Source organism: Petaurus breviceps, unplaced genomic scaffold, assembly GCF_028583685.1.
Source record: "Petaurus breviceps papuanus isolate PSGF00001 unplaced genomic scaffold, PetGlider_PUasm1.0 91041, whole genome shotgun sequence".
In the NCBI taxonomy this organism is placed as follows: Eukaryota; Metazoa; Chordata; class Mammalia; order Diprotodontia; family Petauridae; genus Petaurus; species Petaurus breviceps.
The window spans coordinates 694476-717896 of NW_027187400.1; the positions used below are offsets into that span (position 1 = coordinate 694476).

The 23421-nt window shown below is 48.8% G+C and overlaps 2 protein-coding genes across 7 annotated transcripts in view; one reads left to right on the plus strand and one right to left on the minus strand.

Annotated features, from left to right (window-relative positions):
- The first annotated feature begins 4168 nt into the window (after positions 1-4168).
- On the plus strand, positions 4169-13742 carry FABP3 (fatty acid binding protein 3). Its single transcript, XM_069078492.1, has 4 exons — positions 4169-4488; positions 9823-9995; positions 11803-11904; positions 13419-13742. Exons 1-4 carry the CDS (start codon positions 4416-4418, stop codon positions 13473-13475), a joined length of 405 nt encoding a protein of 134 aa, XP_068934593.1. The 5' UTR covers positions 4169-4415; the 3' UTR covers positions 13476-13742.
- A 1576-nt stretch (positions 13743-15318) lies between these two features.
- ZCCHC17 (zinc finger CCHC-type containing 17) overlaps positions 15319-23421 on the minus strand; it is a 45545-nt gene continuing 37442 nt past the window's right edge. For all 6 annotated transcript variants that reach the window (XM_069078484.1, XM_069078490.1, XM_069078485.1 and 3 more), the window contains one exon: positions 15319-16022. In XM_069078484.1, the coding sequence (XP_068934585.1) occupies positions 15767-16022 (256 nt within the window). In that variant the 3' untranslated portion in view covers positions 15319-15766. The remainder of the gene's footprint in view (positions 16023-23421) is intronic.

Below are 23421 nucleotides of genomic sequence, written 5' to 3' on the forward strand. Positions count from 1 at the left end.
GTAAGAGCACTGGCTCCAGTGTCGGGATGACCTGGATCAAGTCCTGGCTCAGATACTCAGCACCACACCCAGAAATAACTGGCCGGGTAACCTTGAGCAAGTTACTTAACCCCAATTGCTTTAAAAAAAAAAAAAAAGAAAGAAGGGGGTGGTATTGAAGAAATGCCCTTGGCAACATGTCACAGATGCAGAGGATGTTGTGGCAGGCCTGGGTTCCCCTAGTTGGAGAATTCTCCCCACTTAGAAGTTCAGGAGGACAGGTGAAGAGTGGCAAAGCCAGGTTAGAGGCTGAAGCTATCATGGCCTGACAGCAATAGACCCAGAAAAGAAAGCTGTCGTAAATGTCCTTGGTCCCATCAAGTCATTTAACATAAGGTTTAACAGTTTTCCTTTCTATTTTATTTTCACTTCAGAATTTTCTCCCTCCTCCCCCACCCACCAAGAAAACAAGAAAATCTAAACTTGCTATAAACATGTGTAGTCAAGCAAAATAAATTTCCCCAATGATCATGTCCAAAAAGAATAGAGTGTTCCATATGCCCTCTGAATTCGTTAGTTCTCTATGTGAAGGTAGGTCATATGTTTTATCATGAATCTTTTGGATTTGTGGTTGGTCATTATTTGTGTTGATCAGAGTGTTTAATCTTTTGAAGTTGAAAAACATGTTTTTACCTATGAAAATGACTCTAAAGAAGAGAGATTACCATTTGTTGATTGACGGGTAAGCTTTTGCCTTTTCATGCCATGGCCCAGCTCTCCAAAACCAATCTTCCAATCACACTGTCTTTCTCCTATTCTCCCTTTCCCTTTCCAGTTTCCCTTTATTTGTTGTCTTCACACTAAAAAGTAAGTTTCTTGAGGGCAGAAACTGTCTTGTTTGTATTTTGATTTCTAGCACTTAGCACAATGCCTGATAAAGTAAAAGCTTAATAAATGCTTTGTCTTTCTGTCTCTCTCTCTCCCTTTATCTGTCTGTCTGTCAATGAACCACTGGACCCTTGTATTTAACTTGCTGCTGAAACCTCTGATAATAATTATTATTAGGAGTGGAGCTGCTAGGTGGCCAGTGGAGAGAGCACTGGGCTTGGAATAGGGCAGGCTCATGTTCATGAGTTCAAATCTGGACTCAGACACTTATTAGCTGTGTGACCATGGACAAGTCATTTGCCTCCATTTACTCATCTGTAAAATGAGCTGGAGAAGGAAATGGCAAACTACTCCAATATCTTGCCAGGAAAACCCTAAGTGGGGTCAGAGTCAGACACTGAAACCACTGAATAACAAATAAGAGGGAGTATTATGTCCCTCGGTTAGAATGGGAGCTGCTTGAGGGCAAGGCCTAACTTCTCTGTGTCCCTTCAGGTTAGCGTGACACTTTGCATATACAAGTGCTTAATAAATGCTTTTTTCTTTCATTCACTCAGTATTGCTCATTACTTAGGTTAAGAAATATATCTTTCTTTCCTTTCCCTGTAGACTTTCCAGTTTCTGGGCTTGTTTCCTCTGCACTAAAAGGAAGAGGCTGAATTTGAATCCTGACTCCATCACTACCTGTGTGACCTTGGCCAGGTCACAACCTCTCTGGGTCTCTCTTTTCTTATCAGTAAGATAGGGTTGGACTAGATGACATCTAAGGTTCTGTCCAGCTACAGTTCTATGATCCTAAGCTCCCTTCCAATCACCAATCAATCAAGTATCAATTACAATGGGAAGACTTAAGTTCTCTGTAAATGCTAGGTATTATTATTAGGTGATGGTACTTTTCATGCTGGCACTAAATGTAGCCAGCCAGAAAGACAGGCAGAGTTAGGAAGAACCCAGCAGGCTTGGGTCAAGGAGAGGCACAGATGCCCAGACTTTCTGGTCTAGAGTGTAGGATCTACCTAGAGGAGTTCCTTTCCAACTGAATAGAGCCATGTGGTCGAATATCTAAGGACTCTGACCATTACTTCTCCCTTTTTCCAGAGAAAAGTCTAACAAGTATTCCCTTCCCCCACTAGTGAATAGTAAACATAGCTGGATTCAATGAAACCCAGCCTTGTGACTGGGTGGGGGTGAATGGACTGAATCTTGAGCGAGGGAAATACAGAGTTTCTTATCATTCCAACTCCCCCTCCCTCCTAGGAAAACTAGGCTCCTCCCCATGATCTTATGGATCACCCCTTGCTGAGTCTGGTCTCTGGTTCTCTCCTTTAGCCAAGGCCACGCCCCCACCCAGTTACCATGGAAACATGGAGACTGATTTCACCCTGTATGTAGGAAGGGCTCAGGGAGATGGAGACTGGGCAGTATCTGATTGCTGCCTTGCCAGATGTTGTATTCACATCTGGCAGTGATTGGGTGGAGGAAATAGACAGAGCTTAAGCTCAGGATGCTTTGGCTCTCACTCCCTGAGAATATCCACTTGCTATGAAAACCCAAGAAAAGGGAGGGAATGAGAAAAATGATGAAGAGTGGGAGCAGGGGGAATGGATATGAGTAAACATTAGTGGTGAAGAGGAATATGGAGATGTGAAAATGGAGCTGGGAAGAGGGAGGACATAGAAATCAAAGAGGGGAAAGGATAAAACTGGGGGGAAGGTTAAGGGATAGAGGAAATGGATAGCAGAGGGTTGGGGATGCAGGGGATGGGGGTGGGATGAGGAGTGGTCTGCCAGGAGGCACAAGCTTGATTCCCCAGCCCAGACTTTCCCCCCCAGGAAGGAACAGATAAGTTCTGTCGAATTGCTAGATATGGAAACATGTTCCACGGAAGTAAAAAGTCACTCAGCATGGTAGAACTAGAATTCGAACCAATTCCTTGGGACAAATTTGCCACCTCGGTAAGGCCAGAACTTGAGTCAGGAGGTGTGTAGGTACCATGGAGAGTTCAGCGATCCCTTTTGCCCCCTGAAATACCCTGCTCAGCTTTCTACCGAAAGAATAAGAGCTCTAGAGCTAGAAAGGATTTTTTGAGGTCTGCTAGTCTGCCCCCCCCCCCATAAATTTTACAGATGAAGAAACTGAGCTCCAGAGAGGTTCCAGCTAACATTTATCTATCAAGTATATAGTGTCTCCTCATAGATTCAAAGACAAGGAAACCAAAAGAGATTAGAACTGTATCACTAAAGAGGGCATGGCCAACAACGACAAATGCTGTAGAAAACGTCCAGGAGAAGAAAAGCTATTGAGGAGAGGCGGGGGGGCGGAGGGGGGGGAGGGGGCGCGGATTTGGCCATTAGAAAGCCACTGGTAATCTTGGACAGAGCCGTTTCAGCGCAGTGGTGGCAAAGGCAGGCAACCTAGAGGGTTTGAGGAGAATGAGTGGTGAGGAGGAGACGCCCTCATTTTCCCAGTTTGTTGAGGATGAAATGGGGGTTAGGGTGGGTAGGTACAGTGGACTACGACAGAAGAAGGTGGGGTCTGCAGAGTGGATCTGAGGAAGAAAGGTGAGCTTCGAACCAATTGCAGAAGAGTCTACAGGGTCTTCACCACCTCCAAGTTACCTTTCTCCTTAAGAGAGGAGGATTTAGGAATGGGAGATGAACAGGCCAAGACATTTCTGTACAGAGGGTGGGCAAAGCGGGGAAGGAGCGCGGGTATCATTCCCCCTCTCTGCACCCCGAGATCTCTCGCTGTGGGCCTCAGGAGCTCTGGGTCCTCATGAGTTCTTCTCTCTCCCCCTTCCCCCCCCCCCCCCCCCCCCCCCGGCTACCGGCCCGGGCTGTAGAAAAGTGACCCCCCTGTCCCCCCCCCCCGCCCATTCCCCAGTGGCGAGATGAAAACATCCCATTTCCTCTTGCTGCCCACGCTGCCCAGAGTCCGGAGAGACTGCAGAGCGGAGAAAGCAGCCCTCCGGCTGACCAGGCAGTGGAGGAGAGCCGGTTCCACCGGCCCTGGGGCAGTGGGCGGGGCCAAGGCACAAGGTGTTGATTGAGGGGTTCTGACGCAGGTGTGCCGGGCTGGGGGGCTGGGGGTGGGCAGGCGAAGCGGATGCCCCCCTCACTTTTCTACAGCCCGGGGCGTTAGCCTGGGTGCCTGGGGGGAAATGGGGAGGGATGGGGAACCAGAGGAGCCCTCTCCCTTACCCTCCCCCAGCCTGGCCGCTACTCCCCAGCCCGGCCCTCTCTCCCCAGCTTGCAGTCCCCGCCCGCTTGCCAGGGTCTTCCTATTTCGGGAGCCTGTCTCCCGGGCTTTCTTTCCATCATGTGATTAGGAGGGCTATTTAAAGAGACAGCACTGGCAGGCGACTCAGAGCCGGGAACCTTTCTGCATCACCTCTCTTCTCCCCCGCCCGCCTGCCTGCGGCTTAACCCAGCCCAGCCCAGCCCCTCTCAGTTCTGCAGCTCATCTCGGCTCAGCCCAGCGGATCCGGACCCAGCGCCTCAAAGCGCATCCCCAGCCCAGCCCAGCCTCTCCTCCTCTAGCCTAGCACCATGGCAGATGCTTTCGCTGGCACCTGGAAGCTGGTTGACAGCAAGAACTTCGATGACTACATGAAGTCCATTGGTAAGCTGGGAGGGGGCGGCTTTGGGGCTCCTTTGCCGAGAGGAGGCTCTCGGCTCCATCCTCCGGGGCTGTCCGGGACGTGGGATCAGGCCGAGAGAGGAGTGGCTGAGGAAGCAGCAGAGGCTCCCAGGTCCCCTGGGCGGCCGGGATTCCTTGGAAGACAGGAGGGGATGAACCAAGGAATGGGGTGGAGGAATCTGGGGCTGCAGGGCTTGAAGAAGGCAGATTTGGGCCGCTGCAACATAGGTGTCTGGATTGGTAGGACCCAATCTTTCCCCCACTGAACCCTGGGGCAGAGAAGATAAGTCTTGGTGTAGGGATGGGAGAGAGAGACATACTCGAGGGAAGGATGTGAGTGTCCAAGGGTAAATCGGGGATATGCTTAGGGTCTGGGGAGGAGGAGGAGGATGTCTAGGGGAAGAAGGGAAAGAAGGTGGGGTGTACTCTAGGGTGGGGATGCAGAGGGAATGTGGCCAATGGCTGGAGGGTGTGCGGGTGTGCGTGTGTGCACGCATACAACAGGCGTGCCCGATCCGATCGTATGGATCTGTCCAACTGTGCTGTCGTTCTTACCCATCCATGAATTGCTCTACAGGCTGGATTAGGGAAAGGTCGTCCTTAAGAGTCCCAGGCTTGTCTCCAAACCCAGACACCCTCATAGGTCACCCAAAATGGTTCTCCTTGAGCACTGCTTCCAGGCCTGACCTTGTCGGGTGGACTGCATGTGCCTGGGTTAATCATTGGCATTGAGTGCCTGCCTAAGAGAGGCACAGACATAGACTTGCCAGCTATATATGTCTGTGCCACTGCCTGGAACCTTTCCCAGCGGGGGTTGGGGAAGGGGTTCCCAACTATCGTTGTCTGTAGGGATAGTGCCTGGGATAATAAGCAAGGTCAAAGCTGGTTGCCCACTGGGAAGAAGAGAGGTGGGGAAGGGGTAAGCTGGGAGGAAGGAAGGATTCATTCAAATTCTACGTATTTATGTTCCAGTAACCCTCAGTATCTCCTAACCCACTCCTGAACCCCTCATGGTGTTTTCCCCAGGCTATGAAAGGCAGAGAAATCCATATTATTCCAACTGTATTTATGGCTAATTTCCCTAGTTCTCAGTTGTTGGAAGGCTCGGGAGCCTGGCCTGGGGACATCAGAGGTCAAAGCCTAGAATGACCTTGGTTAGGGTCTTGGACTATTCAGCGCCAAAGTCTGGAGTCTGGAATTTTCTGGAAGGGGACCAATTCTAGTACCTTCTGTCTCTGTCCTTAACCCCCTCCTGAACTGGGAGCTCTGGGATGGGGATTAAGGGTGGGGCTCCTTATTGTGCAAGAACTCTTACCTTTATCTGTGTTGTTTTAGGCCATAAATGGCTTATACTCTTATAGGTCCTTTTCCTTTCTGCTGGGAGGACCTGGCCCAATGACCCAGAGATTCCCTCATCCAGCTCTTTCCCCTCACCTTTGGACACATCAGGCCCTTTCTAGGACCAGATAAACCATTCTTTGGTACTGAGGATACAGTGGTTGAAGGGAGACAAAAGTGAGGGACAAAGAATCCAGTCACTTCAGTTCAAATATGGGGGTGTACCATCTGCTGTCAGGCCTGATTGACCCTCTGGAAAGTATAGTTAGAACAGAATTCCCTACATTTTGTCTCTATTTGCCTGGCTTTCCCAGTTGGAGGGAAAGGGGGCATTCCTTGAGCTCCTCAGACCCCATCTTTGGACAGCTCCCTGTGCTGGGCCCCTTTTTGCCTTGGTACAGATGAAGAAGGAGGTTCTCTGATCCTCACCCTCATCAATTACTTAAGCCTCCATGGTGAGGGCTTTTGGTCCCTTCCTCCTGGTCACTATATTTTGCCCCGAACAAGCCAATCTGTGACTGCTCAGACACCTCACTGAGCACAGAGCCTCAACAAAGCCATACTGGGAAGACAGGCACGGTCCTAAACTGCCAAAAGGAATTGCTGTCATCACTGAGCCCACAACCAGGCTCAAGGCTCTCAGACCGAGTTACTCCATGGAACTGAGAAGTAGAACAGAAGGAAAAGAATAGGGAAGTGTCAATTCTCTGGGAATTTCCCAGAAGTTGGACTGCACATAAACAAGTATCTTACAACTCAGATCTTCCTTTTCACAGGGAGCAATAGACTCTCAAGGGTGCCTTTGTGTGAGTGTGTGTGTTGGGGGGGGGGGGAGGTTCAGGTCTGGGGTTTCATCAACATTGGGAAATTCCTTTGTGGAAACTTCCCCATCATAAGACAGCTAGTATATGCCAGAGGCAGGACATGAACCCACATCTTCCTGATTCTAAGGCCAGCCCTCTATTTATGACGATGTTTTAGAGAGGGGGAGTTTTTGTTGTTGTTGAGGCAATCAGAGTTAAGTGACTTACCCAGGGTCACACAGCTAGTACGTGTCTGAGGCCAGATTTGAACTCAGGTCCTCCTGATTCCAGGATCAGTGCTTTATCCACTGCACCACCTAGCTTCCCCCAGGGAGCGAGAAATTGAATTAAGGTTTGGAAAAAGGCAGTTGGGGGTCTTGTTATCCTTTAGTCCAGCACTCTCTGGCAGGGACATGCTTATTTCAGGTTTGTTAGGTCTGTAGGGTTCTTGCCTCAGGTTTACAGTGGAGCTTCCTCCCCTTTGCCTACCCAGTGGCTCCATAGCCCAAATGCTCAGGAATAAACTCTCCCTTCTCCCCACTCTGACTCCAGAATTAGTCACACTAAATCTTTCTGAGGCCTGGGCCCACATTCAGAGGCCCTTGCCCTCCACCTGCTTTGTGTAGGATAGGGAAAAGAACATTGAACTAAGATTCAGGACACCAGGGTTCTATTGCAAAGACCTGCTATGGTTTCATTGGGGCTGTCACTTCTCCCACTAGACCTTAGTGCCCCCCTCCCCTTTTCTGGATAGACCTGGAGTCAGGAAGACCTGAGTTCAAATTTGACCTCAGACACTCAATTAGCTGTGTGACCCTGAACAAGTCACTTAACCTTACCGCCTTAGTTTCTACACCTATAAAATGGCTGCTCTGAGAATGAAATGAAATATTAGTAAAGTGCTTAGCACATTGCCTGGCATAGTGAATACTATCTAAATGCTAGCTGTCATTATTATTATTGTTAAAGTAATTATTAGTCGTCATTATTATTATTGTTAATAGTAATAATAAAATAAGGTTTGGCCAAGATGCCCTCTCATGTTCCTTCCAGATCTTGAGCACAATTTTCCAAGTTGAACCATATTGTAGGGAAATCACTATAAACTTCCTGTCAGAAGCCTGTGCCCTCTGAAACTGGCACATTGGAAGATGGTAGGACACACTCAAGGAGGAGGGACTCCTATCCCTGGAGTAATACAACTCACCTTGATGTAATTAGTGCTTTATGGTTTGTAAATCACTTTCCTCTTAACAGCCCCATGAATTGTTAACCTCTTTTTTGCTTTTTTTTGGGGGGGCAGGGAGGCAGGGCAATTGGGATTAAGTGACTTGCCCAAGGTCGAACAGCAAGTAAGCATTAAGTGAGGCTGGATTTGAACTCAGGTCCTCCTGACTCCAGGGTTGATGCTCTATTCACTGAGCCACCTACCTGCCCCTTAACATCCTTTTATAGATAAGGAAAGGGAAGCTCTGGGACATCGTGACTTTGCTCAGTCACACTGCTATTCAGTGCCAGGGAGAAACAAGTAAGACAGTGGGAGGTGTCAGCGGTGTGTGTTTCTAAGTCTCTAGCTTTCCAAGACACAAGAACCTTTTGTAGTAAAAGTTTTGGGGACCAGGAAGCTTTTTCACCAAGTAGTCAGCAGTTTGGTAAACACTATTCTGGAGTCCACTGAGTCTAGAGACTCATTCCTAGCTCTGCTTCTAAATTGGGTAAGCTAGAGTGAGGCACTTAATCACATCATCGATGACATGGGGGTGGAGGGGATGGGGGGGGCTATAATGCCCACCCCACCTGACTCATAAATCTGTTTCAAGGACCAGTTGAGGCAGTATCTGGGTTCAAATGTCACTGATGACACTAGCTTGCTGTGTGACCTGGGGCAGTCATTGAACTTCTCGCTCAGCTTCCTCATCTGTGAAATGATGATGCTTTTAGTACCTACCTCACAGGGCTGTGTGAGGCCCAGATGATGGATATAAAGAATGCTATGTAAATGTCAGATCTTATTATCATGAAGACCCTGCTTTGAAAAATTGAAAATCCTATGCCACTATGCAGAAAACAATGATCCTAGAGCTACTCTCCCAAATACAGCCCAGATTCATAAGCGGAGATTTCACTCTATCTAGCCATCTGGTCCCTGAAGTCCACAAGTAAAGGCAGGGAATAATGTAGGGCTGGTGAGGTGGCCCCATCCTATGGTAATTAGAATGGGTTCCTTCTCTAGACTGCACCTCTGGGGGGGGCCTGGGAGTGAAGGTTGGGGGGTGGGGAGAATGCATCTACAGAAGTAGCAGCAGGAGGGCAACTGCTCAGGGAACCATGTTGTTTTTGGTTGGGGGTGTTCCAGCTATAGAACATTAGGGGAGCAGTGCACAGTGCCCCAAGCAGGAAAGAGTGGGTGCTTCATACCTATAGCTTCTTGTCTAAGCTTTGACACTAATTGGGGTGTGTGTTCTTGGGTAAGCTGCTTAACATTCCTGGACCTCTGGGATTTCATCTTTGAAATGGGGATAACACTCAGCCTTCTGATCTTACTGGTATTGGAAGGATTAAAAAAAGGGGGACATGAAAGTGCCTTCACAGAGTTATAAAGAATGAGATTAAAGGGTCACAGACTGAGAGCTAGAAGAGGCTTCAGAAGATATCTAGTCCAATTCTCTCAATTTATGGCAGAGGAATTTAGACCCAGGATGGTGACGTACACTGCCCATAGTGATCCAAGGGGTCTGTAGTCACAGGGCCAGGATTCAAACCCAAGTCTCTTACTCCACTGATTATTGCTGTTATTAATGTGGAGTTAGTGTTATGAGAGCACACCCCACCCTACCTTCTCAATTTGTTTTTTTTTTGGTGAAGATTCAGAGGTTGACTGGCCTCTCTACCCAAGGAGTTTCACATTCCTGCCTCCATGATTAGAGTTTGTGTCCAGAAATTTTGTCTCGAATCACTGACTCTAGTCTCTGCTGTGTAACCCAAGGTGGGGGAGTGAGGGTTGCAAGCCTGTTTAGTCCTTCATTCTTGAGACTTAGACCCCTTACCCTTTCCCTAGGGCTAGAAAATGGGTAAAAAGTTGCAGGCTCTTCCTGGCTCATGGCCTTGAGTACCCTTCAGTGAGGCTGAAGCCCTTTCCTTCCCTCCCTGTCCCCCCTTCTTCCCACTCCTGCAGGTGTTGGCTTTGCCACAAGGCAGGTGGCCAGCATGACCAAGCCCACCACCATCATCGAGGTCAGTGGGGACACCATCACCATCAAGACTCAGAGCACTTTCAAGAACACTGAGATCTCCTTCAAGCTCGGAGTAGAGTTTGATGAGACAACAGCCGATGACAGGAAAGTCAAGGTAAGCCAGGCAGCCAGGACGCTGCCAGGCATCTCTGTCCAGCCTGGCTCTCAAATGCTCCATCTCTGGCTTCAAGGAGTTTCTCCTCCCAAGAAGGGTCAATCCTTGGTTCCAGGAACTTCTTTGGGAAAAGAGAAAAATAGCTGATGAAGTGCTGTAGAGGAAGAGTATTTGGACTGAAATCTGAGCAGGAGACCTGGCTTTGACCCTGGTCCAGTTCACTTATCAGCTATGTGACCCTGGACAAGTCACTTTCTCCTAAGCTTGTTCCCTCATCTGTAAAATAGGCATAAATAATAAAGCTGCTCTGCCTACCTTACAGGGATGATGTGAGTAATGTATAGAAAGGAATCGTAACCGAAATATCCTGCAGAAATGTGAGGAGGCCCAGCCTGGAAAGTGACTTCCATAGAGGACCAGAAAGAAGCTTTGGGTCCCATGGTTAGCAGGAAGCCAGGATCCTCTTCACTTTGCTCCCATCCACTTGGTGCTTGCTATGGTGGGCAGCTAGGTGATTTCAGGCAAGCCATTAAACCTCTTTTGAGTCAGGGTCTGGGAGGAGTTTGGCATACTGCTGAAGAAAACTCAGGAACCCAGCCCAGACTAATAAGGTGGATGCCTTTCTGTGGTCTAGCCAAGCTCAGCTCCTCTCTCCTTTCTCCACATCAAGCCTAGCCATTGACCTTGAGAAACTATTTCCAACCATGTCAGCTGATGGGCAGGAACTGCAAGGTCCCAAATGGGGTGTCCTTCATGTCTCTCAGGATGACCTTGGCACATTAACCCCCTTCAGGTCTTGCCAAGCTACTGCAACTGTAAACTGGGAGGGTCACTCAAGTTCTTTGGAGGTTTTTGAGGAGTGTTGGGTCTCATCTACTTCCAGAGGCCATCCACAACAGCTGTCTTTCATCACTTCCCCTTCAACCACCCTGTCCTGAGCCCTTTCCCTCAGCTGCCTCTGCAAAGGGAAGGAGCAGAAATTGGTCTCCCCTTTCATCCAGAAAGGGAAGCTGATGACCAGATGGGAAGGGGCCTTGTCCAAGGTCCCAGGGTGTACAAGGCAGCATTAGGGAATGAATAAGCCCCATTTCTATGGAATGTTGTGGCTTACTGAACATTTTCCCCCACAACACCCCGGAATTAGCTGAGGTTCTCAGAGACTTAAGTGGTATGCTCCATGGAGGTCACTCAGAGCCTGAACTTTGACTCAGGTCACCCAGCTCCTAGTCTAACATTTCTCCCTCCCTAACATGGTGGCAGTTCCAGCTTACACACCCACATCCAGGAATGGGTTTGGAACTGGAATCTCCGCACCCTTATGGGCAACATTCTTGGGAAGTCCTGGAGTGTAGAGAGCCCACAGTTGTGGGTGGTGGTTTTGCCTTTGCTCTCCTTGAGTCTGTCTAACTGCTTGTCCAGGGCTGTCAGCCCAAATCAAACAGACGTGAGCCATGGTGGAGGACACCCACCCCAAGTCCACTTCACCATCTAGGTAGAGACAAGTCACTTAATTGTTTCCCAACTGTAAAATGAGGATCATAATACCCTCTACCTGCCAGGGTTGTTGTGAGACTCAAATCAGATACTTGTAAAGTACTTAGCACACAGTAGGTGCTTAATAAGTGCTGCTTCCCTTCTCTAGTTGGCTGCCTCCCAGGGCAGGGACCTGGGTTTGAGTCTGGGCTCTGTCATCTGTGCCATCTTCGGCAGTCACTTCCCTGTACAAATATGAGTGGGGCTAGCTTAGTGCTAATCTCTCTGCCAGCCCTAAATCTCATCCTGTGGCTGTTTTCTGTCTTTTCTCCAGTCTCTCGTCACACTGGATGGAGGCAAACTTGTCCATCTCCAGAAGTGGAATGGGCAGGAGACCACACTTGTTCGGGAGCTCCAGGATGGGAAGCTCATTCTGGTAAGCCGGAAGGGGAAAGCAGGCCGCCTTTCCTAGCAATAGAGGCAGCTTTCTTTACAGAGAGCTTTGTTCATAGAGTGCTCAGCTGATCTTAACTGGGGGTACAATAGGTTTTTATCCATTTTACAAACGAAGCCCAGAAAAGGGCAACTCGGAAGACACTTGAAACCTTTTCATGAGGAATGATCAGAGAAAATTAGAGAAGTTAGCCTGAAGAAAACCTAGGAGCCAGTTGAGTCCTGAAATATGGAAAGGGCTGCCACACCGAAGGACTGACTTTGCTAGGCCCCAGAGGCTAGGATCAAGACCAGGAGCTGAAAGCCAGAGGCAGATTTCTGTTCCACAAGCGTAGGGACTCAATCGATGATTTCCCTGACATAGGGAATGCAGACAAACCACAGTCTCCCAATGCAGGTAGGAAGGGGTGGCATGTTCTGTGTAGCTTTGTCTTAGAGAGGTGCCTAGAGCTCTAAAAAATGCATGACTTGCTCAAAATCCCAGCCAGTGGCAAAGGAGAGACCTGAACCCAGCTCTTCCTAGTCACACCACAGCTGCTTTTTTCCATTCAATTCAATCAACAAAAGATGCAATTGCTCAATAGAGCTATCCCAAAATGGAATGGGCTATCCCAGAAGCTGTGGTCACCTTGGTGGGAATGTTGAGGGAGCCATGCTTCAGGGAGGGGGGAGACTCAATGAGCTCTACAGTTTCTTCCATTTACTGAGTCCATGAAACAGGGCCCTTTAGAGCCCAGACCTGGGAATGCTCTGCTGGAATGGACTCAGCTTGTTACAAATGAACCACAGAAGATTCTCAGGGGTTCCATAAACACCTAAAAAGCCAAGGCAAACATCCTCTCCGTCTTGTGCCAGGGAGGAAGGAGGGAAGGCCGATGCCTGAAAGCTACCCCCCATCACTACTGGGAGCACCCACTGATCAGAGTAACTGTGGCCCACTCCGTCCTTATGACACCTCATCTCCTCAGGCTGGGGCAGACTTCTCTGCTCCTGGTGGCTTGGCAGGACTGGGCCTTCCTGGCTCCAGCCCAGAGAGGGGGACAGTACAATGCTGCAGGCTGGCTCTGTAGGTAATTTAGGGCCTTCCCACTGGGCATTCCCTGCATCACACTGGTTGTGCCTCTGAGCACAGGTGGACAGAGGAGCTGTTTCCTGGGGTGGACAATCTTCAAGTGCTCCAAGGTTTGCCCACTGTGTTTGGCTGATTGCATTCCTACCAATGCTGTCTCTAAGAAGAGGGGAAGGGATCTTCCACAATTTAGAAGGGACTGGGGGCTTGCAAGGCTGGGACTTTGGCCTTGGCTCTACTCCCTTAAGGAAAGGGGTAGGAGGGAGGGAGGAGGAGAAAGTACAGAGAGAACAGCCAGATAGAATGGGGCCAGTCCCTCCACTGCTAAGCCCCTCCCCAAGAGGACAGATGCTCCCTTCCTTGAGCTAGAGAGGAAGCCCAGCATTCCATCCCCTTCCCCCAACATTAACACTACTCTTTCCTTCCAGACACTAACTCATGGCAGTGCAGTCAGCGTTAGGACCTATGAGAAGGAAACAGCTTGAAGCCAGCCCACCTGTTCACTGTCAACTCCTCTGCCGACGGCTACCACTGAACTCAACACCAGATTGCCTCATTTCTGTACCCCGTCCCTCTCCCCACCCCAGTGTTTTGTACCAATTGACTCTGGTCAAGGAACCCTCCAGAAATGGAAAACACATGGTGCTGTCCTGGTCCTAGTTGAAGTCCATTCTGTATTTTTTTTTTAAACTGCATCTGATGGCTGATCCCAAGCCAATAAAGCAGATCCCACAGCCAGTCATTCAGATGCAGCAGCTGCTTTACTGCCTTTGTTGGGGGGTTTCCCACGAGTGTGGCCTGGGGTGGCCAAAGAGGCTGCTGGGGCCTGAGTCAGGCCTTGGCCAAGCTGGTTAGAAGCCAAGTCCAAGTGGCAATGATTCCAAGCCTGATGCAGCTGGAGCAGGACCACTGTCTATGGAGAGGCCCAAGGAGTAAAGCAGTCTTCTACTTTGTATACATCCAGAACCCTTCCCTTTCCCTCACTGCTAACCCATTCTACACCTCATCGATCCCATCACCAAATCACAGGGAAGCAGTCTCCACACTGAAGGAAGTTTCCTCTGTATACCCAACAAGGGAGGGTCTGGAGAAAGACCTGCCCAAGTAGCCCGCTGCACTCTGGGATAGCTAGGAAGCTTTTCCTTACATTGAGCTGTAGGCGGCTGGCCATCAAATGTCCACTCCTTCGTGCAGACAAGAATCATAGCCCCCTGAGGCTTCTCTTTCATACTGGGTTTTGCCAAGATAGAAAAACTAGTGGTTCCCCAGACTTAGCTACAGCCCTGCTGTCAGATCCCTGAGAATTCTCAGTGCAGTACACACTTGTCTGGGCCTGGCTTTCCTGAGTCCCTTAGCCTTTTATTTCACTAGTGGGCACTTGTGATTCTCCTTCCCCAGAACTAGGGCTTGGAACAATGGTGATGGAGAGAAATGACTAGAGGTTGTGGTCTCTGCCCTGACTTCATAGGGATGTGTTAACAGAAGGCTCCTAGCTCAGCCATCTCCACTAGGCAATGCTTATGCAGGTTGGGGAGGGGAAGGCAAGTCCTATTTAGAAGTTCTGACTCTGGTTTTCATTAAACCATTGCAATGCACTGAAAGACTCACCCCTGTCATCTTCCCTATCCCTCTACACACCTCCAAAGAATGGAAGCTGTTTGCTAATAAAGGGGAAATGTGTTATAGTAAAAGGTTGGAAAATCCCACGAAGGCTGGCTGTGGGACAGGGACCTATTAAAACTGACTCCATCTCTGAGGGAAGCCTCCACAATAAACACAGGGAAGTACCAGTATCTAGCAGGGCAGACCCTGTAAAATGACCCAGATACTGAGGTTAACGCTATGAAATTTCAGAAGGTGGTGAGGATTTTAGAAAATTCTCCACCTTCATAAATTATTTTGGGGGTTTTGTGTTTTCTTTTTCAATGAGATTAGGTCTCATGGTCTTGCCAGGCTGAGCCCAATCCAACTACTGATCAGCAGCACAGGGGTCATGACCTCATTTCCAACAAGGGGAGGGGGGAATCCCTCTTCCTTAGGCAGCCAGGTAGCCCAGAGCTTCCTCACACTGGGACCTGACTTAGTGTGAACACCTGAATGGCTGTGGCCCTCCTGCACCTCAGAACTCCAGAGATTGCACAATCCACCAGCCTCAGGCTCCCTAAAAGCAGAGGTTGTGGGGGGTGTGGGCCAAAACACCCAGGCCATCACGTATTAAAACATCAAGCTAAAGGTTCCAGTGCTGGCAGTGGAGGGACAGGAAATGAAGAAACCATGACCCTCAGCCAACTGCCCCATCAGTGTTAGTAGTGAACAATAGCCCTGTGTGTGACAGCATCATTTCTCTGATTTAATGACCTAAGGGGATGAGACCACAAGTTCTGAAGCCTTGCAAACAGTTTCTTCCCAGAATCTGGTCAAGCTGGTGCTGCCTGTCCTTCTGTTGCTGAGGAAACATGGGAACATGAGGGGACTACCCTGCCTGGTGCCAAAGAAGAGCCCTCTGGCCCTGGCCTGGAGGCAGAGGCTCACTGACCAGCCTGGGCCAAAGGCTGGCCATCTGTGCTCCTACCTTGGGCTTAAAAGCACATCTCTCCCTGCAACAGTATCCATGGCCAGGAGTCCACAGCTAGCCTCAAACCCTGAGGCTGCGCCAGAGAAACTGGACATACCACTGGACCAAAAGTGATAGCTCTAGGGGTTAATAAGGCTTGCTGGGCCAGAAAGGCCACTGGCAGGGGCTGCCTGGAGGCAGCAAGACAAGAGAGAAATCATTCTATGTGGAGGGTGCAGCCCTTGAGGCAGGGGCGCCAGGGCACACTTGCCAGAGTCTGGAGCCAGCGCACTGGTGAAGGAGGCAAGTCTGCCCTTCACTCCCGGCTCTTTTTCCTGTGCTTTTTTTTCTTCCTCTTGCTGCCCTCTGCCGTGTGTCTCGACTTCTTGCTGGCTGTCTGACCTTCGCTGCTGTCAGAGTCAGAGCTGCTGGACGAGGATGCCTTCCTGCTCCTGTGTTTCTTTTTCTTTTTCTTCTCCTGGTTAGAGGGGATGGACAGAAGACAGACAATAAAATTCACTGCAGTGACTGGCCGTGCCTTTAAAGATCATTCGTGTAAATAACAAGCGTTTACGTTTATACCGATTTGCAGTTTAGAGAACGTTTTCTGTGTCACCTCATCTGCTCCACAACGTTCCTAGGAGGTTGGTTAGGGGAGGTTTTATCCCCAGTTCACAGAAGGTAAACCAGTTGATGCTCAGAGAAGTTAGATGGCTTGAAAGTGGCCAAGCCACAGCTCAGAAGCAGGACTTCTGATTTCACAGCCAGTGTAGCTTCTTACTATGTCAGACATCACTTGGTTTCCCAGCATTAAAGTCAAGAGTCAGGGGAGGCAACGTACACAGCTGCCCAAAACGTGCCACATGGCAGGAGAAAGGATACAGTGACTTTTTGTAAATGCACAATTTTAATGCCAGAAAATTCAGCTGTTTGTGGCCTAGAGAGATTATGGGATAAGTGAAGTTGAAAGGGGTGCCCTGGAAGCTCAGGGCCTGAGGGCATAACAGTAACAGTTGGGTTGGCAGGTGAGAGGAGAGGGAGGAAAGGGAGGAGGAGGAGGGGAAGGGGGAGGAAGAAGAGGAGGAAGGTGGCAGTTTTCAAACCCTGCTGAGAAAAGGCCAATGTCCTGCCGTGGCTGTGACCAGGACATTCATAGGCCCCAGGGTGCTTGTGGCTGCTTTCGAGACCATTGGCTCTTATTTACCCTTGTGTTCTTCTTTCCTCCTTCACTTCCCTAGGTGTGGGACAGAGCACAGACTGTCCAACACTCTGGCTGAACTGCTTTCTTTCCTTTCTTTTTTATTCTTCATTATGATGCAGCTATGTATTTAATCAGGGGCTGTGAGGCAGTTTGTCCCCCAAACCCTCAGGATCCTGAGTGGTGTGTGGGATAAAGACGCCAAAGACCCCTACCCAAATAAAACAGAGGACTCTCCAGGTAGAAACAGAAGCTATTTATTCCCAAACAAGTCTCGAGAGAAGTGGGTATAGGCAAAGTACAAAGTCAAACAAACAGTTATATACCCTTGTACAAACAATTCTAGGACCACCCCAAAACCCCCAACCCCTCCCCCCAGTAACTGGACTGAAGCTTCATTCCCATTGGTGGGAAGATGTGTCCTTACAATCCTTTTACCCAACCCAAAATTATTTATCAGACAGAAACCCTGGGCAGATATATTATTTGTTTTAAAAAGTAGGCAATTTACAGATCACTTGTTGCTTTTCTTGTTTACCAAAGACAGGCACCTGGTAAACACATTATAGAAAAATAAAATTTGGGCCTGGTGACTGTCTCCTTTACTTTATGAGAATATTTTCACTTGTCCCACTCGGTGGGAAGAGGGGTCTTAGGACTGAAACAGCTCCTCGTGCCTAGAAAAGTGCTGGCTGAATCTTCTCTCGCTGGCATCTCATTACTAAGGAAAGCAGGGCTGCTGCAGTTATGAGGGCAATCAATCATACTGATCAAAGCCTGGAAAGGGGGTTAAATGAATGGTCCCTGTGGGGTTGGAGCAAAGGGACTACGGGTGGCCCTTGGCAATCTGGCGGCACCTACCTGGGGTGGTACAAATGGGCCAGAGGGAGAAGGTGAGAACAGCCAACTCTGACACTTCTACTTCCTGAGTAACTTCTTCCTGGAACACTGGAGGTGAACACCCTGGTGAGTTGGGGTTCAGTGAGCTTCCAGGGCTCAGCCCCTTTGGCAGCCCCAGAACAAGCAGGCAAGCCAAAGTGCAGGGGCTGGTGACATCCCCTGGGGTGGATGGGAAAGAGGTCGTTTTTCCAATGAGGCAATCATCCTCCACGGAGTGGAGGTGCCACATGGTGAGAGGACGAGGAGAGGCAAAATATTCAGGAACTGGGAATGATTTTGGTGGCAGTGATGCCCGGGAAAGCAGGCTCTTTGTGGGCTCCCACTCTGCAGCAGAGGCCCGATCGAACAAAGATGAAGCAGCCCTCCACTAGGAGGAGGCATTTTCACATAGTTTGGCAGAGATGGAGAACAAAGAGCAGGGACTTCAAATACACCAGCACAGTAGGAGGTTGGAAAAAAACATAAAAATTGAGAAAGGGAAAGCAGAGGGAGAGCTTGTTGCTGGGCTACCCAAGTATAGTACTTTATCATGGAATGCAGTAGACGGTGAAGAGTTAAAATGACTTCCCGGCTTGTGAGGGGAGGAGGAAGGAGGAAAGAGGAAATAGAGGAGGAGGAAGAGGGGAAGGAGATCAAGCCATTGCCCAGAAACTTCCACAAAGGCCTTCCAGGAAAAGAAGAAAGTCAAGGAAGGGGAAGTACTGGGGAGCCCGAGGTCTCACCTGGCTGATCCCTGCTTCTTATTCCTTTACAATTTCTGGGAAAAGTTGCAGCCATGTGAAAAGGCCCACCCCTGGCTTACTGGTGAACCTCTAATTCTAAGTGGGAACGGGGATTTCAGCTACCTTACACCTAGAAAGATGGTGCTAAATATCTCAACAATGACTTAAGGGTTTAGGAAACAGAGAAGGGTTAGCTTCCAGTTAGTGTGTCTGCCTGTAAGTCAACAGCTCCCCACCATGTGAAGCCAGGGCTAGAACACAAGGGAAGGGCCCACTAAAGAACTATTTACTGAGGCTCGAGGGGGAGCCAAAGAAGTTCATCATCCAGCTTAATATACAAGATAGGTGGTAAGTGCTAAATACATGGCTCCACCCCTTTCCTCTGCTGAACACCTCTTCTCCCCAGTAGAGGACAAGGCCCATCACTCCTACATAGGTCCCTCTATCTCATTTCTCCCGCATCTTCCCCAACAGTGAGCCAAAACTCCTGGAAGGCTGATTTCAGATTAGATTATGGGACAAAGCTTTGGTAAGAGGCTGTGGTTGGCTTCAGTGTAGTCTACTTCGGAAGCTAGTCTCTAAGAAAGCTGCCTTTCTGCTCATTAGGTAGCAGGGTGGTTCAGTGCATATAGAGCCCTGGGCCTGGAGATAGGAAGACATGAGTTCAAATCCAGCTTCAGGTACTTACTAGTTTTGTGACCCTGGGCAAATTACTTTGCCTCTGTTTGCCTCAGTTTCCTCAACTACAAAAATGAGGGTAGTAATAGCACCTACCTGCCAGGGAAATTGTGAAATCAAATGAGATAACATTTGTAAGACATTTTGCCCAGTACCTGGTACATACCGTGTTTTCCCGATAATAAGACCTATCCCGAAAATAAGCCCTCCCCTTACTGTGTAAGATTCCTCTAAAATAAGCCCTCCCCCAAAAATAAGCCCTATTGAGATTGCTACTGTAGTGAAGGTGATCCCCTGCGCTACACACTACATTACGGTACCCTCTGTATGCACCGTTCCCCTCCCCCCCATGAAATGCACGCCGCGCTCCGAGCTGCATCCAATCAGAGCTGCAGCAGTGCGTCATCCTGTTCTTTATTGAATTCATTATTGAATAAAGGTACATTTTTTTGTTCACATTTACCTGTTTATTAAAATTGCTGTCAATATTCATTAAAATAAGCCCTCTGGTGTTTTTCTGTCCAAAAAAATTATAAGACAGTGTCTTATTATCGGGGAAACACGGTAATAGGTGCTTAATAATTGCTTGTTCCTTCCCTCTTCTCCCACAGGATAATTAGGGAGAGAGAAAAATGCCACCATGTGCTTGTATTTCTATGGGAAAGTCCACAATCAATTGCAAGACACCTATTAGATAACCTAGGGCAGCCTGTCCCTAAATAATAATCCTCTCTAAAGCATTCCCCACAAGAGATCATGAGGCAAGACGGCACAATGGAGACTTTTGTGTCTAAGACCACTGGAAGATAGAGCTTGGCCCCGGAGACCAAAGTAATGGGAATGTGGTTCTTGGCACCTCTGGGTGGCAGGGTGGCCCTAGACCAATCGCATAAATCTTTGTGAATTCCTAGGTGTGGGTATTCCTGGATGTGAAGCACAAGGTTCTCTGTTTCAGAGTTGAGAAATTCATCTGTTGGCAAGAATAATTTCCTAGTACTGCGTCTCTCCTAAGTTGACAGACACACAGTATGAGTCTGGGCCCATCCTCAAATCCTTCTTGGCTTGAGCTCTACTAACATGTGTTTTGAAGGGCCCCTCCAGCCAAAATGAAGCAATGGAGTAGGGCCTATTGCCACCATCTCCCTGCTCATTAAATTGATAGAGATGGAGAAACCAAGCATGCACTCTTCCTTTTTAAGGAGTCAAAAAGGAAGTGAGTGGCAAGACCAGAGATCCACGTACAGTATCTCCAGAGATCACAAGAGCATGGATTTAGAGCTGGAAAAGACCTCAGGGATCTGATTCTAATCTAACGTCTTCATTTTACAGAAGAGGAAGTTAAGGCCTAGTAAGTGGAAGTGATTTATTCCAGGTCACAAAGATACTAGAGCAGGAATGTGAACCTCGGTCCTCTGAGCCCAAACATGGTGTTCTTTGTACAGTATCACTGGACCGCAGATCTAGAGTTGAAAAGGACCTCAGAGGCCCTCTGGTCCAACACCTCATTTTACAGATGAGGAAACTGAGGCTCAGAGAGATGGAATGCCTTGGCCAAAGTCATACAGGTCTGTGTCAGAGGTAGGATTTGAACCAAGGCCGTCATCTCACCATACCTCCCTGCCTCCCTGATTGCTTGCCAATGTTTATTGACTTGTGCTTCATACTCTTCTTCTCTGGCTGGGTTTCAGGCTAAATAGGGATGAAGGGCCATTATGGGCTGATAATCATTTACTCTCCCCACAGTTAGGCCGAGGTATTTCTGGCATCATAGATAACATATTGCTTGTACTGCTAGTATTAAACTGTGATGACCCTTTGGGCAAAAGGTTCCAAAGCCCTCTTACAGTCTGTCCCAAGATACTGAGATCACTTCTTCACTGCCCTGTGCCTCAGTTTTCCCCATCTGTAAAAGAGAGAACTGCAGTCCCTCCCCCCCAACCCTTAGCCACAATCTTCTAATGTGGATGCTAGGACAGAAGAGATCCTGGAGGGCAGGGTCCCCTGCACCTCCCAGAGCACAGCCCCCTTCAGGGGCCTCCCTCAGCACAGTGAAGGTCATGAATTACTGACTGGTGCTGGTGTGACTTGGGTCAGCCATTCTTACCATCTGATCCCAGGCTGAGCTCCTCAGAGGTCCTCCCCCACTAATGACCATGACATACAGTGAGTGGCTGCTCACCTCAGGACAGCGGTTAAGCTTCGAGTGGCAGTGGGATGGTTCTAAGATGCGGCTTCTGATATATCCCTTACAGCTGGCTTCTGGGCCTGGTGAGGACTCCACAGGAGTCCTACCAGAACACAAGATTGGTGGGGACTTCTGGGACTGCTGCTGGGCAGCAGTCTGAAAGGATGGTACTCCTTTGGTCATTCTTCTGACTTAAGACACGAGGTCCTCCAAACCACATTTGTTTAAGGACTGAAATGGGCCAGTCAATGCCTAATGTGTCTTAAAAGTCTGCTGGAGATATCCTGAGTTTCAAAGTCCAAATTCTTCACGCCATTTCAAACACCATCCCTCCCCAATGCCTTGAACAGCACAAATGCCCATACCCCTTCCCTCTCCACAAGCTGACTCATTCCTGAATCCTGTGGCCCTTCCTCCTTCTAAACTGAGACTTGGTATTCACTTCAACAACCCTAAAGTAAATGTGGAGCTAAATGCTGAGTGGGACTGCCCCCTGACCCAAGCTACTGGAGCTGGTCTCAGCAGCCTAGGTGACGACTTCAGACATGGCACTTTTTCTAGAGTGACAAGAATCATCGTTAAACATCCTGTTGGCTTTCTTCTAGCTCTTCTCTGGAGCCCTCTGTGAAGGAGCTTGCAGCTGGCTCAACTACCAGACCAGGCCTGTCTCATGAATGGGCGCCACCTGGCACCAACTTCTTCATATTCTATGACCTAGTAAGGAATTAATTTAATTACCATTTATTAGTACCCAGAGCACTATGTGAAGTAATGGGGAGGGGCCCACAACATTTATATAAGATATTGGGGGAGGGTGGTACCACTAAGGGTTTCTTAGGGAAGGCAGCGAATTCAACAAGGCCATTCTAACCATTTCCAACAGGTGTCACAATCATCTCCAGGAAGATGATTCCAAGAGTTACTGATGCAGCCCTCGACTTTCTTTTTTTTTATTTATAGAGGGCAATTGGGGTTAAGTGACTTGCCCAAGGTAACAAGGCTAGTTTTTGTGTTAAGTGTCTGAGGCTGGATTTGAACTCAGGTAGTCCTGACTCCAGGGCTAGTGCTCTATTCACTGTGTCACCTAGCCACCCCGGCCCTCAACTTTCTACTGAGTTCCAGGCCCACTGCCTCCTCAACATCTCCACCTGGAAGTCTTGTGTCTTCCCCCCCAAAGCTCCCTGAGAGTAGGTATTGTTTCTGCTTTTCCCTTTGTATCCCCAGAACTTATCAAGGTGATCAGCTAAGAATAAGCACTTAATAAATGATATTTCATTCATTTGTTCATTCAGCTCAAATTCAACATGAACAAAACAGAACACACTGTCTTCCCCCTAAAATCCAACCCCTCCCTAACTTCCTTATTTCTGTCAAGGGCACAACCATCCTTCCTTATGGATTTCTGCCCAAGCTACAACAATTGCTCCACGGCAGGCTTGGCCACAGGGAGCCGGCAGCCACCCTGTATATGGCTGGCACAAGGGCCGGTGTAGCGGCCCAGTCAGCTCATCGACAGGGCAACACTCTGATGGCTCCAGTTTGCAGAGAATGCCTCCTCATCAGTGAAAATGGGAGCTTTTTGCTCTTCATCACCCTTCACTATCCACTTTCCTTTTTCTGCCAGTGGTGGGACCTCTAGGTACACAGTTATCCAGGCTCATCCCTGATGCCTCCCTTCAAATCTTGGCCAATCTATTCTGTCCCCTCAATCTTCACCCCCACTGCCCCTGCCCTAGCTCAGGCCCTCATCCCCATGATTGGTCTTTAGTCTCTTCCTCCAGTCTTTCTCACACATGATCTCTGATCATGAAGTTTCCTACAGAAAATTTCCAGTGTTCCCCAATGATAAGTCAATTCAACAACCATATGTTAGAAGCCCCTGGTGCTTGTCTGTCATTGCATCTGAGTTTCTGTTAGATACAGTGACTTGCCCAAGGTCACACAGCTGCTAAGTGTCTGAGGTTAGATTTGAATTTATTTCTTTCTTGCTTTTTTTTTTTGGAGGATGAAGGACAGGGCAATTGGGGTTAAGTGACTTGCCCAAGGTTACACAGCTAGTGAGTGTTAAGTGTGTGAGGCCGCATATGAACTCCTCAGGTCCTCCTGATTTCAGGGCTGGTATTCTATTACTGTGCCACCTAGCTGCCTGCTATCAACTAGGCTCTCCCCACTGCCCGGCAGTCCTTTTTACTGT

Excerpts from the sequence above, each read along its gene's own strand:
- FABP3 (XM_069078492.1), top strand. The coding sequence starts at position 4,416 with ATGGCAGATGCTTTCGCTGGCACCTGGAAGCTGGTTGACAGCAAGAAC. Across the intron at positions 9,996-11,802 it reads CCGATGACAGGAAAGTCAAG|TCTCTCGTCACACTGGATGG; the intron begins GTAAGCCAGGCA and ends TCTTTTCTCCAG. Across the intron at positions 11,905-13,418 it reads AGGATGGGAAGCTCATTCTG|ACACTAACTCATGGCAGTGC; the intron begins GTAAGCCGGAAG and ends CTTTCCTTCCAG.